The 14134-nt window shown below is 44.3% G+C and overlaps 1 protein-coding gene across 1 annotated transcript in view; it reads left to right on the forward strand.

Annotated features, from left to right (window-relative positions):
- The window catches only part of PIP4K2B (phosphatidylinositol-5-phosphate 4-kinase type 2 beta), a 41728-nt gene that overhangs the window by 6252 nt on the left and 21342 nt on the right, over nucleotides 1–14134 (forward strand). Inside the window, exons 2-4 of the mRNA XM_007530924.3 lie at nucleotides 4659–4756; nucleotides 8722–8818; nucleotides 13807–13959. Coding sequence (XP_007530986.1) covers nucleotides 4659–4756; nucleotides 8722–8818; nucleotides 13807–13959 — 348 coding nt within the window. The remainder of the gene's footprint in view (nucleotides 1–4658; nucleotides 4757–8721; nucleotides 8819–13806; nucleotides 13960–14134) is intronic.

The following is a 14134-nucleotide window of genomic DNA, read 5'->3' on the forward strand; positions in this document are numbered from 1 at the left end:
GTGCAGCAGTGAACTTTAAGCATGAGGTCCTGAATTGGATTGCTGCTATTGCATGAATCAGAGTGATGCTTTGGTTCTCTTTCTCTCATAAATAAATCAGAGAGAAGGAGAGGGAGAGGAAGGAGCCTGTTGCATGAAAGTCCACTATATTATTTCCCCCAACCCTCCCCCCCCATTTAATTAATTAATTTTGTCACCAGGGTTTTCTTTCACTGGGGCTCAGTGCCAGCACACCAATCCACTGTTCCTGGAGGTCATTTTTTTTTTTTTCCATTTTATTGGATAGGACAGAGAGAAATTGAGAGCGGAGTGGGAGAGAAATACACCTGCAGACCTGCTTCACCGCTTGTGAAGTGCCCCAAAGTCCCAAGTCCAATCCCCTGTACCACCACAAGCCAGAGCTGTGCAGTGCTCTGGTTTAAAAAAAAATACAGCTAATACAGAGAGTGAATCACCTACATATGACTTAGTGGAAATAAGGGGTGTATCTACATAGTTCAGATATATCAGTTGTTCACCAATACATCGTTTTGGTTAGAAATTTCCTGCTCTTAGGTTGCAGTCAATAGTAGAAATACGAACTACAAGCTGACCAACTTAAAACCATTCAAACTGTGATGCACTAAGAGTTACACAGCTAGAGATACTAGTTACTCAGCGGTATGAGTCACTAGGCTGGATCCCTCACATACACACTCACACAGGCACATAAATAACATGTTGATTTCGGGAGTCTGGTGGTAGCGCAGCGGGTTAAGCGCAGGTGGCGCAAAGTGCAAGGACTGGAGTAAGGATCCCGGTTCGAGCCCCGGCTCTCCACCTGCAGGGGAGTCCCTTCACAGGTGGTGAAGTAGGCCTCTCCCCCTCTCTGTCTTCCCCTCCTCTTTCCATTTCTCTCTGTCCTATCTAACAATGACGACAACCGTAATAACTGCAACAATAAAAATATATATTAATTTTCACTTCTTCTCTGAACTTCTACTGTTATTGATGTGGTTGTCTCTGTGTTCTAATCTAGGTATCTGTTGCTTACATTAAAAACAAAACCAGGGATGAAGGGTAGATAGCATAATGGTTATGCAAACAGACTCTCATGCCTGAGGCTCCAAAGTCCCAGGTTCAGTACCCCCCACCACCACCCCCCCCCCCCCCCCCCCGCACCACCATAAACCAGAGCTGAACAGTGCTCTGGTTAAAAAAATAAAAACAGGGAGTCGGGCGGTAGCTCAGCGGGTTAAACGCACGTGGCGCTAAGAGCAAGGATCTGCGTAATGATTCCAGTTCGGGCCCCGGCTCCCCACCTGTAGGGGAGTCGCTTCATAGGTGGTAAAGCAGGTCTACAGGTGTCTTTCTCTCCCCCTCTCTGTCTTCCCCTCCTCTCTCCATTTCTCTCTGTCCTATCCAACAACGACATCAACAACAATAATAACTACAACTATAAAACAAGGGCGACAAAAGGGAATAAATAAATATTTAAAAAACAAAAAAAACCGGGGGAGTCGGACGGTAGCGCAGTGGCTTAAGCGCACGTGGCTCAAAGTGCAAGGACTGGTGTAAGGATCCTGGTTCTAGCCCCCCGCTCCCCACCTGCAGGGGAGTCGCTTCACAGGTGGTGAAGCAGGTCTGCAGGTGTCTGTCTTTCTCTCCCCCTCTCGACTTCCCCTCCTGTCTACATTTCTCTCTGTCCTGTCCAACAACGACGACATCAATAACAACAATAATAACAACAATAAAACAACAAAGGCAACAAAAAGGAAATATTAAAAACAAACAAAACATGGGGTGAGTCGGGCGGTAGCACACAGGGTTAAGCGCGAAGCGCAAGGACCGGATAAGGATCCCCACCTGCAGGGGGAGTCGCTTCACAGGCAGTGAAGCAGGTCTGCAGGTGTCTTTCTCTCCCCCTCTCTGTCTTCCCCTCCTCTCCATTTCTCTCTGTTCTATCCAACAACGACGACAACAACAATAACTACAACAATAAAACGAGTGCAGCAAAAGGGAATAAAAAAAAACGGGTCAGGCGGTAGCACAGCGGGTTAAGTGCACATAGTGTGAAACCGCATAAGGATCCGGGTTCAAGCCCCTAGCTACCCCCCCACCTGCAGGGAGGTTGCTTCACAGGTGTTGAAGCAGGTCTGCCGGTGTATCTACCTCTCTCTCTCTCTGTCTATCTTCCCTCTCCTTTCTCAATTTTTCTCTGTCCTACACCAAAAAATCGAAAAGAAAAAAAAAAGGCCCCGGGAGCAGTGGATATATAATGCAGGCATCACACCCCAGTGATAACCCTGGAGGGAAAAAAAAGAAAAAAAAAAAAAAACAACCACCACTCTATCCTGTGGTTGATGAGAAGCCATTGAAGGTATCTATCTGTTAGAATAAGTCATGGTGGTCTGGGGGCAGTTGACTCACATATCAAGGAGTGACCTTGGCACTGAGTCTGGATTTTAGATGAACCCCAAATCAGTAACAGCTACTATAGTTTTTGTTTAAAAGCCAGACTGCAAGCCACTGATGTGATCTTTCAAGAATAAAGATATGGAGTAGAAAAGGCAGAATTGTCTAAGAGTCAGGAACTTCTAACTTCTTTAACTTGGAGAGCCAGGCTTGCTATGCCAGGAAAAAGGAAGTGGGACAACTACCATGAATTATTTCTGTTGGCAGAAAAATGAGGAAGTGGAAAGGTTTCCTTGGTAGGCCCACGCATAACAATCAGGCTCTCGTGGACATTCACTTTATGGGGATTGGCAGAGCTTTTTGGGTTGTCTGTGTGACCACTTACCCAAAGGACAAGCATTATAGACCTGCATGCTCAAAGTTTAAGTGTATGTTTTGACCACTTTCAGCAAATGTGTATACCCATGTAATCATCATGCCAAACAACATGTAGATTTCCATTTCCCTAGAATCACACCTCCTGTGTCCTTTACAGGCAACCTCTCCAGGCAGTCTCTTACTCACTCTGTCTCACTGTGATTCCTATAATCGAATTTCATATAAATGGAGCCATGCTGGGTGTATTATTATGTCTATGCTAGCAATTTAGATAGAGCCTCTGCCTGATTGCCAACTTGTAACACTACCCTGTGCTCCTCCCTGGACGCACATACTCCGGTGCCTTCCGAATTTCCCCTTGAGTAAATTGGGCTTTGCTTCAGCCCTAGGAAGGTCTGGTTCCCCAGTGCAGTTACTGCATTAACTTGAATTTCTCCTGTCCTCTGACATTTCTAAATAAAAATGGCTTGGAACATGAAAGGGGCAGCAAATTAAACACCATTTCCCCCCATTTGTGCTCCTGAAGGAGTCCTAATGACTCTGGGCTATTCCCTCACTGCCACATGGGGCCTCATTGAGATAATGGGATTTGCAAGGAAAGTATCTGGGAGACACAAGGCTGTGCCCCTTTCCCCCCATCCATTAAGTCTGGACTAAGGTTTCCTGTATAAATTCTGAATACATTAGTGACAGCTGGGTTGAGGGTCAAATGTCAAATACTCTGCTGTGATGGGAAAGGATATCTGTGGCTAATCAGACCACTAATTGGCTAAACTAGGGCTGGGGAAGGGCAGGATCTGCCCTCAGCTCTGCACCTATGGGAAGCTTCCTGCTCCTTGAAGGAGAGATAAAAGATATAAAGGTTTGTTTGTAGTAGGTGTCAGGCACGCTGCCCCATCTCCCCCAGTTCAGCATAAAACAGCCCCTGGCTTTAGGAACTGGGCCTGTTTTAATCAGGACAACAAAAGTGACAAGAGCCAGTGGCCCCCAATATCTACCTGTTCTGCGCTAAGTTTATTGCTTTACTTTGAAGATGAGTTAACACATCCACACAAACCCATCCGGCTTTTTTTTTTTTAATTGGGGAATTAATGTTTTACATTCAACAGTAAGTACAATAGTTTGTACATGCATAACATTCCCCAGTTTCCCATTTAACAGTACGACCCCCACTATGTCATTTATCATCCTTTATGGACCTGTATTCTCCCCACCCACCCACCCCAGAGTCTTTTACTTTGGTGTGATATGCCAATTACATTTCAGGTTCTACTTGTGTTTTCGTTTCTGATCTTGTTTTTCAACTTCTGCCTGAGCAGCTTTTTTCTTGCCTCAAGTTGATAACCCACAATTTGTATGAAAATAGAATTCCCATGTAGGTTAGGTAACAGTTATTCATGGATCCATTTATTCCTGCACTTGACAAATGTCTGTATAGTATCTGGTATATGCAGTCGTGGTGCCAAGTTCCCAAAGGTCAGTTAGATGATCTTTGTTTACAAGGATCAGCAAAAAGATTTTACCTAGCTTCTAGTTTCACAGACTGGTGAGGGATGTAAACATTAGCTACAATATGAGCAGGCTGTGAGATGGCCAAAAGGTGAATATTAAAACCACTTCAGGAATTCCAAGATGGGAAAGAACATTCATGGTCTAGAAAGTCATGGAAAGCTTTATGAATAAGGTGCTTTTTGAGTTGGACCTTGTCAAGTGGGGATAATTTCAGTAGGTAAAGATGAACTTAGGAATTTATTTGAAGAGCAGAGATAAAGTCAGAGGGGGCGGGGAAGGGGAATCTATGGACTTTATTGGTGAAATTGTAGTATGCTGTCTCTCTGAGGTTAAGTGGCCTCTTCACAGAACCTCATTTCCCCCTTGTTTTGCAGATCAATGAACTGAGCAATGTCCCTGTCCCCGTCATGCTAATGCCAGATGACTTCAAAGCATACAGCAAGATCAAGGTGGACAATCATCTCTTCAATAAGTAAGTCGCCTGCCCAGTAGACTCAGGCAGTCCTTACCCTCAAGGCAGAAAGCTTCTGAAATCTCACCCAGGTAGGAGCCAAGCCAGCACCTGGCAGGGTGTGACAGTAACACCAAGATCACAGAGCTGGAAAACTGGCCAGATAAATGCATTCTGTGCAAGTCCCACCTCCACCCCCCCGCCCCACTTTTGTCATCTCTTTTACCAGACTACCTCTCATTCCTGGGACATCTAGCTCAGCCCAGGGTGATCATCTTGGACCAGTTTAGGTAGAAGTGAGCCGCTCAGGAGCTGGGGTATCCAGCTGACTGCAGTGGTTCTATCTTGATCTTATCTGGAGGCAAGAAGCGTCCAGGCATGCTTCTGGCCTGGGATGCAGCCAGTATTTTTCTCTCAACTGGTGTGTGAATGAGAAACTGAGCATAGTGCCCTAGCACACTGTTCAAAGGCACTCCCCCCCCCCCCCTTTTTTTTTGTGGCTTCTTGGACTACACTGATGTCCGTAGGTTGTTACAGATTTCTTGGAGCAGCCATGCTGCCTGGCACAGTTGACCTGCTTTTTCATTCCACTGTGCATCTCCTGAAGGCTTATTTGCTGCTCAAATTCTCCTTTCTACATTTGAATCCTTGTTCCACTCTCCATTGTCCTACAGTCCTTGGGCTCTTGTCACCCCATCACTCCCAGACTGTTAGCCCGGAGGAGAAGCTTGATTTGAAAACATCCCTTAGTGGCCTCTTTCTGCCATAGTAAGTAATAACATCTTGCCACACAGATAAAGGGAAATTTTTCCTGTATCTTGCCTCTGTTCGTATTCAATTACCATGCTTTACTCCACGTTTGATACTAGATGTACGGGTTTTCCGTTTATCAAGCAATTCTGTGATACTAGCTGGTTGCTTTATAATTCTCTTCAGTTCTGATACTATCTACCTGGAGTCAACATCAGATTCCACAGGCTGAAGACTCGGTCCCACAGCCTTTCTCTCTCCTCTCTCTATTTCAGGTGCCAGTTGCAAGTTCAGATTGTCACTTGTGTTTTCGACTGATCTATTATAGATCAAGCATTCCCATAGTACCCCCATCAATTTTGATACATTTGTTGGAGTGTTCGCAGAACTCAGGAAAATAGCTGACTTAGTAGCTACTGGTTTATTATGAAAGCATACAACTCAGGAACAAATTTAAAAAAAAAAAAAAAAAAGAGGGACCAGACAGTGGCACACTGGTTAAGCACAAACACAATACAGTGTGCAAGGACCTGGGCTTAAGCCCCTGGTCCCCATCTGCAAGGGGGGAAGCTTTATGAGTGGTGAAGCAGTGCTATAGGTGTATCCCTACCTTCCCATCTCAATTTCTCTCTGTCTTTACCTAATAATAAATAAAGTAAAAAGATTTAAAATTAAAAAACAAATATAATAAATAAATAAAGATATAGGACAAGGTATGCGGGAAGAGATTTAAAGCTTCCTTTCCTTCTCTAGGTTTGCCATCCTCCCCGGACTTTTTTTTTTTTTTTAATATTTATTTATTCATTTTCCCATTTTGTTGCCCTTGTTGTTGTTTTTATTGTTGTTATTGTCATTGTTATTGATGTCTCTGTTGTTGGATAGGACAGAGAAATGGAGAGAGGAGAGGAAGACAGAGGGGGGGAGAGAAAGACAGACACCTGCAGGCCTGCTTCACTGTCTGTGAAGCGACTCCCCTGCAGGTGGGGAGCCAGGGACTTGAACCGGGATCTTCACGCTGGTCCTTGCACTGTGCGCCACGTGCGCTTAACCCGCTGCATTACCGCCCGACCCCCCCTTTTCAGATTTTTATGGAGGCTTCATCTTGGAAGCCTTCATAGGTTCAGTTAATGGTAGATTAAGTCATTGAACATTGATGACAAACTGCCCCTGCGGCTCCAGACAGACTATGACCCACATAGTCAACGACTGCCACCTCTCCAGATTCAAAGGAGGTCTCGAAACTTTACATCAGGCTCAACCTGACGCTGTTGACTGGCTACGGAAGAAGGGCAAACGCTAGAAGAAGAACTGATTTAGCCTCCAGCCCCTTTTCCCTTCCTGCTGGTCAGAGGGATGGAATTGAAGCTTCCAGCCTTCAACCCTGGTTGGTTCCCTGGCATTCAGAACCCACCCATGAGACTTTCCAAAAGTCACTTCCCTAGTGTAAACTTAGGTGTGTGTGAAAGGACATCAACATCCCTGAGGTTAGGGCTTTGGAATTGGGTACCACACCACTTATTTCGGGATTCACAGCCACTAGTGAAATTCTATCACTTTGATTTACTTGATTGTGAAAGCAATCAAACTCCAGCGTTATTTACTAGAAGATGGATCTATAAGGCAGACCAGACTTTATGAGAAGCCACTGCTTTTCTTTCTTTCTTTTTCCTCTCAAAGGCCGTCATCCTGTAATAGACTGAAAAACTCTTAGTTTTCTAAGCAGGGTAAAGGGTGGTGGAGGGTGGTAGGGGTTTGAGAACACATTGCTTTCAGGTGCTCCTCTCCTCCTGGAAGCCTGGAGACTCACCAAGGAATGGAAAGGACCAAGGAGATGGTGCCAGCAGCCAGGAATAAGTTTCCATGAAAAGATGGGATCCCAGCCAATTTACCGAAGGCCTCTTAGACTTGATGCACCCTTCCTGTCCCTCCCAGTGGAAGCCAAAAGCAGGGCTACTGGATATAACTATCTTCAGAATGTTTGGCTGGGAATATCCCCAGAGGCTAGGAACCTTTCCCTTCAGCTGTCACACGAACACTGCTCACAGCTTATGTTCATATGTTGCCACTCCCTGGAACAAGTACAGTGTTTTATGAAGGGAGGCCTACATTCAGCCTGCCTTTTTTTTTTTCTTGTAATTTCACTGAAATATATACTCAGGTAAAGTGCACAAATCATGAGCACACTGCAGAATTAATTTTTTTTTTACATATTTTATTTATTCCCTTTTGTTGCCCTTGTTGTTTTATTGTTGTAGTTATTGTTGTTGTTATTGTTGTTGGATAGGACAGAGAGAAATGGAGAGAGGAGGGGAAGACAGAGACAGAAAGATAGACACCTGCAGACCTGTTTCACCGCCTGTGAAGCGACTCCCCTGCAGGTGGGGAGCCGGGGCTCGAACCGGGATCCTTATGCCGGTCCTTGTGCTTTGCGCCACCTGCGCTTAACCCGCTGCGCTACAGCCCGACTCCCTGCAGAATTAATTTTTATAAAGTGAACAAAGGTTATGAAGTTTTACCATTTTGTATGTTCAGAATCACCTGGAATTTTTGTTCAAAATGCCCATTTCCAGGCCCACCTTCAGGATGTCTGGGAACTATAATTTGTTGTTGCTACCAGGGTTATCACCTGGCTCAGTGTCTTTATGACTCCACCACTCCTGGTGGCCATTCTCCCCACTTTTTTCTTTTCTAGATAGAGTATGAGGGAGAGGGAGAAAGCAGATGGAGAGAGCTAGAGAAATATTGTACCATCACTTTACTGCTTGTGATTTTGTATATCGTCAAATTCACCTTTTTGTATCAGTTCCTTGTTTGCCCATAGCCTTTTTTCCTTTTTTTTTTTTTTTTTAACCAGAGGACTGATCATCTCTGGCTTATGGTGGTGCAGGGGATTGAATCTGGAACTTCAGAGCTGCAGGCATGTCAGTCTGTTTGCATAACCATCATGCTATCTACCCCCACTTTACTGCTTGTGAAGGTTCCTCCTTGCAGATGCTCCCATATGGTGACCCAAGACTCAAATCCAAGGATTCAAGCATGGTAATGTGTATGCGCCACTGGGTGAGCCACCTGCCATCATCTAGAAACCGACATTAGAAAAAATTTACTTTATCTATTTGAGAGGGAGAGAGAACCAGGGTATCACTGGTGCATTTGATACCAGGTATTATTCTTGAGACTTCATGCTTTCAAGTCCAGTATTTTATCTACTGCGGCATTTCTCTGCTTTTTCCTAGGGAGAATCTCCCCAGCCGCTTTAAATTTAAGGAGTATTGCCCCATGGTGTTCCGAAATCTCCGGGAGAGGTTTGGCATAGATGATCAGGATTACCAGGTACAGTATCTGCCAAACTGGACTAGTGGGACTAGGGAGTAAAGTGGGACCAGGCAGCCACAGTACAAGTAGAGAAGAGAAAGTCTACTGTTTTCTGTGCTCTGTTTTGCTCTTATGTCTCTCTCAGCCCAGGCTCTCTTCTTCTCAGTGCTGGTGGGCTCTTTCTTAGAGGGGTGAAGGCCTGAGAAGTGCTTCTGATGATGCCACACAGGCTCAGGCTTCATAGAGAGAAAGTCCCAATTCCCCTTCCTGGGATGGAGAACAATGGGAGGTAGAGGGGTCTATGGAAGCTGCTTCATTTTAGTCTGACATTCCCAATCTAGGCTAAAGAATCCTTCTCCTTCTTAGTTTGACTTAAAAGAGAAATTTGTGGGAGTTGGGTGGTAGCGCAGCGGGTTAAGTGCACGTGGTGCAAAGCACAAGGACCGGAGTAAGGATCCCGGTTGGAGCACCCGGCTCCCCAACTGCAGGGGAGTCCTTTCACAGGCGGTGAAGCAGGTCTGCAGGTGTCTATCTTTCTCTCCCCCCCTCTGTCTTCCCCTCCCCTCTCCATTTCTCTCTGTCCTATCCAACAACAACAACATCAGTTAACAACAGCAACAATAAAAACAACAAGGGCAACAAAAGGGAAAATAAATAAATATAATAAAAAAAAGTTAAAAAAAAAAGAAATTTGTTGCTGAGCAGTGAGGTCTCTTAAACCAGATAAGACAGATTAGAGAAGCAAGACTTCAAGGGTAGTGTAACCTTGCCAGGTAGGAGTATCATCTCTTAAATTTGTCCCCTGTCCTGGTTTTTGGGCAGTGGGATTGGTAGGGGCGAGAGTGTCATAGGCTTTTGGCCTATTGGGAAGAATCGTTGCTCAAATCAAGATATTCTAGGCTGATTCATAGACAAAGCTCTGTGACTTCGCCACCTATCACCTTCCTTGTACCTTCTTCTCATGGCAGCTAGCCTGATGGTAAAGAAGAGAAAAATGTTTTAAAAAGTATATATATAGTTGTTGGACAGAGACAGACAGAAATTGAGAGGAAGGGGGAAGAGAGAGACACCTGCAGTACTGTTTCACATCTTGTGAAGCTGTCCCCCTGCAGGTGGAGACCAGGGGCTTAAAACCAGATCCACTTTATTTTCAGAGCAGTAAGAATTCTAGATGGGGGTGGGGCTGGGGAGACAGCATAATGGTTATGTAAAAGCCTTTCAAGCCTGAGACTGAGGTCTCAGGTTCAATCCCGAACACCACCATATGTCAGAACTGAGAAGTTTTCTGCTGTGCCTCTCTGTCTCTCTCTTTCTCTCTAACTCTCTCTCTCTCCCCCCTCTCCCAGTATCTTTCCTTCTGTATCGACTCTTTCTAATTAAAATAAAATAGTAAGATATTTAAAAATTATAGGTGGAAAAAAGAAAGAGAATTATAGAAGATTTTCAGTGGTCTGAGAAGACCAAAAGGAGGATGTAGTCTAGTGAAATACCACAAATCTTTTTCTTAATTAATTTTTTTCATTTGCTTTATTTATGTATTGGATAGGGAGAGAGAGACAGAAAGATACCTGCGGCACTGCTTCACCAGTCACAAAGCTTTTCCCCTGCAGATGGGATCTGGGGGCTCAAACTCAGGTCCTTGTGCATTGTAAAAGGTGCACTCAACCATATGCACCACCACCCAGCCTATGAAATGCCCCAAATCTTCATTTCTCCTGCCCTGTTCCCAGTAAACCTTTCACAAAGTAGTCATAAAGAACAGAGTGGAAATTAAATAAATCTTTTTTTAAAAGTTCTAAAAAATAAAAGAACAGAATGGACCTTGAGTGAATTTCCCCTCTCTCCTTCACTCTGGAGGCTTCACAGGCAAAGTATTGTGAAGTGATGAAGGTGACAAGATGTCAGAAATCGAGTGTCCGTGTCTAAGAAGTCCTGGGAGGTCCCTCTAGCCCTCTCTGTTAAGCTCTAAATCGAACGTGACCCAGTAAGAGGCAGGTTTTCTGAGAACTTATTGTTATATTGCAACTTTTTCTTTTTTCTTTTTTTAAGAAATAAAGTTAACAATTTTTCATTCCAAAAATAAAATTATGAACCTTTCTAATGTTTAACATGCTGTATACCTTATACATTTTTTTTCAAGTCAATGGACCCTTAAGGCAATTTAATTTTTTACTTTGTTGTTTGTAAATGAAGGTATGTGCTCTTACAATTTTTTAATATGACAAATCTTATAACTATCTGTTATGCTTTATAAATATATATTTCTAAATTTGATTAATTGATTTTATGTTGTTCTGTTAACATCTTAATTGAGATATAATTTGCAAACCATATAATTCACCATGAAGGTACCAAGTTGTTTTTTTTTTTTAATTTCTTTATTGAGGGACTAATGTTTTACATTCGATAGTGAATACAATAGTTTGTACATATATAACATTTCTCAGTTTTCCACATAACAATACGACCCCCACCAGGTTCGCTGTCATCCTTTTTGGACCTGTACTCGCCCTCCCACCCCCACCCCCACCCCAGAGTCTTTTACTTTGGTGCGATACACCAACTCTAGTTCTCTAGTTCAGGTTCTACTTGTGTTTTCTCTTCTGATCTTGTTAAATTGCAGCTTCTTGTCATTATCTGGCTGCTGGGCCATCTCCCTCCATTATGACTCCTCCCACTCCACTCCGTTGGCCATCCCAGCACATTCTCTCAGCATTTGTGTTTTTCCATATAGGCTGTAGGCAAATGACTGCCCAAGACTGAGATGAGGGCAGGAGAATGGTGTTCAGGAAGAGGACTCTGTGCTCTTGGATTACCAATACTGTAGGTGGGGGTTCCCACAGTACCCCAGGTTTGATTAATTTGTGAGTCAGATGAGGATAGCACTATCCTTCCCAACTGGGCGTGAGGCCTTTACATCTTACTGGTAGGACCACTGTTTTTTAATTTAGAGAACCCCTTGATACTTCAGACTTTTATTTCCCCATGAAGATGATGCTCCCTTTTCTTTTTCTTTCTTTCTTTCTTTTTTTTTTTTTTCTGCCTCCAGGGTTATTGCTGGGGCTCAGTTCCTGCACTATGAATCCACTGCTCCTGGAGGCTATTTTTCCCTTTTGTTGCGCTTGTTGTTTATCTTTGTTGTTGTTATTGGTGGTGTTGTTGTTGGATAGGACAGAGAGAAATGGAGAGAGGAGGGGAAGACAGAGAGGGGGAGAGAAAGATAGACACCTGCAGACCTGCTTCACCGCTTGTGAAGCGACACCCCCTGCAGGTGGGGAGCCGGGGATTCAAACCGGGATCTTTACACTGGTCCTTGCGCTTTGCGCCACATGTGGTTAACCCGCGGCACTACCGCCCGACTCCCAACTCCCCCTTTCTTTTCTTTTCTTTTCTTTCTTTCTTTCTTTCTTTCTTTCTTTCTTTCTTTCTTTCTTCTTCCTTCCTTCTTTTCAAGATTTAATTTATTTATTAATGAGAAAGATAGAAGGAGAAAAAGAAAGAACCAAACATTACTCTGGTACATGTGCTGCCGAGGATTGAATTTGGCACCCAGTGCTTGAGAGACCAGTGCCTTATCTACTGCATCATCTCCCAGATCACCTAGCTCTGGTTTACTATTATGATTATTTTATTATTTTCTTTTTTATTTTACCAGAGCATTACTCAGCTCTGGTTTATGGTGGGGGAGGGGGTTTGAACCTGGGACTTTGGAGCGTTAGGCATGAGAGTCTTTTTGTATAACCATTATGCTATCTACACCCACCCTCTCAGGCTTCTACTACTCTTTGAGCTGAGTGGGATTGAGGTGCTGGAACAGAAGCAAATTCTCTTGAACTAACTACTTCATAGCCCTACACTGATATGTAGGGATTTGATTGGAGGGAGAAGTGAGATGAGGACCAGTATCTGCTTTAGAAAGGGTTTTCTAGCTTTTAACTAGACAGAAAAAAGAGATGGCTGCATCATGGCTGCTGCTTCTTCCTCTTCCTGCTTGTCCTCCACTTCTCTTACTCCTCTCTCCCTCTCTTCTCCTTCTCTTTCTCTTCCTCCTCTTCCTTTTTTTCCCTCCAGGGTGCTCAGTGTTGGTACTATGAATCCACTGCTCCTAGAAGCCATTTTTTCCCACTTTTAAAAAATTGGATAGGACAGAGAGAAAGGGGAGATAGAAAGAGAGACACCTACAGACCTGCTTCATTGCTTGTGAAGCGACCTTCCTGCAGGTGGGGAGCCCAAGGCCTCAACCAGGATCCTCACACTTAGTACTATGTGTGCTTCACCTGGTGTGTCACCACTCATCCCCCTTCCTTCTCCTCCTCCTCCTCCTTCTTTTTTCTTTGTTAAACTTCTTGACTCTTTCCTCAGCTTTGTCACCTAAGAAGACTGTGAAACGCAGCTCAGTCTTCCTCCTTGTGTTCCAGTTGAAGCCCAGAGGTAGTGAAGTGAAATGGCTGACCCAAGGTCATAGTCCATATGAGCGCCAGGATTAGAACCTAGTCTAATGTGAGTCTACATGTGAGGAGGTAGAGTTTAGTTTGCAGGCTACCTCTTTTTGATCAGAGTGAAAGGAAACATTTCATAATTAGTCCTCTTTCCAGCCCAGTTGGGAGTTAGAAGCAGGCAGTAGACTTCTTGTGACAAAAGTGATGGGTAAGGTTCATGTTTTCTCAGTATCAGTAGCATTAGAACAGTCTGACCCATAAGGGAAATCTCAGGACGGGGAGACAGATTGCCTGGGAGAGCCAGCACCTTACCACGTCACGTGCGAGGCTCCAGACATAAACCCAGAACCACGAGGAAGCATCATGGCACCATGGAAAACTCCATGGTTGGTGGAGCAGTGCAATGGTGTCTCTTTCCCTCTGTCTCTCTGTGTCTAAAATAAAAGAATGAAGAGCTTGACTCATTGTGTATGTGAGAGGCCCTAGCACTACAAAATAAAGAGAAGACTCAAGGTAAAGTCCTTGTTCCCCTCCCAAGATCAGCCTTCTTTTATCTTGGCCCATCAGAACTCAGTGACACGTAGTGCCCCGATCAACAGTGACAGCCAGGGCCGGTGCGGCACCCGTTTCCTTACCACCTATGATCGTCGCTTCGTTATCAAGACTGTCTCTAGTGAGGATGTGGCTGAGATGCACAACATCTTAAAGAAATACCACCAGGTATGGTGAGTGAGTCCTGAGCCGGGACAGTAGAGGATGGGTCGGAGTAGAAGAAGGGAGCCCTAGTGGGAGGTCTTCTCTGGTGACGGTTCTTTCTGGTAAACTATTACTTGAACCTCCCCTTGTATGGTGGATCTGCAAACGACAAAACAAACACAAACAAATAAACAAAAAA

Source organism: Erinaceus europaeus, chromosome 12 (assembly GCF_950295315.1).
Source record: "Erinaceus europaeus chromosome 12, mEriEur2.1, whole genome shotgun sequence".
Taxonomy (NCBI): domain Eukaryota; kingdom Metazoa; phylum Chordata; class Mammalia; order Eulipotyphla; family Erinaceidae; genus Erinaceus; species Erinaceus europaeus.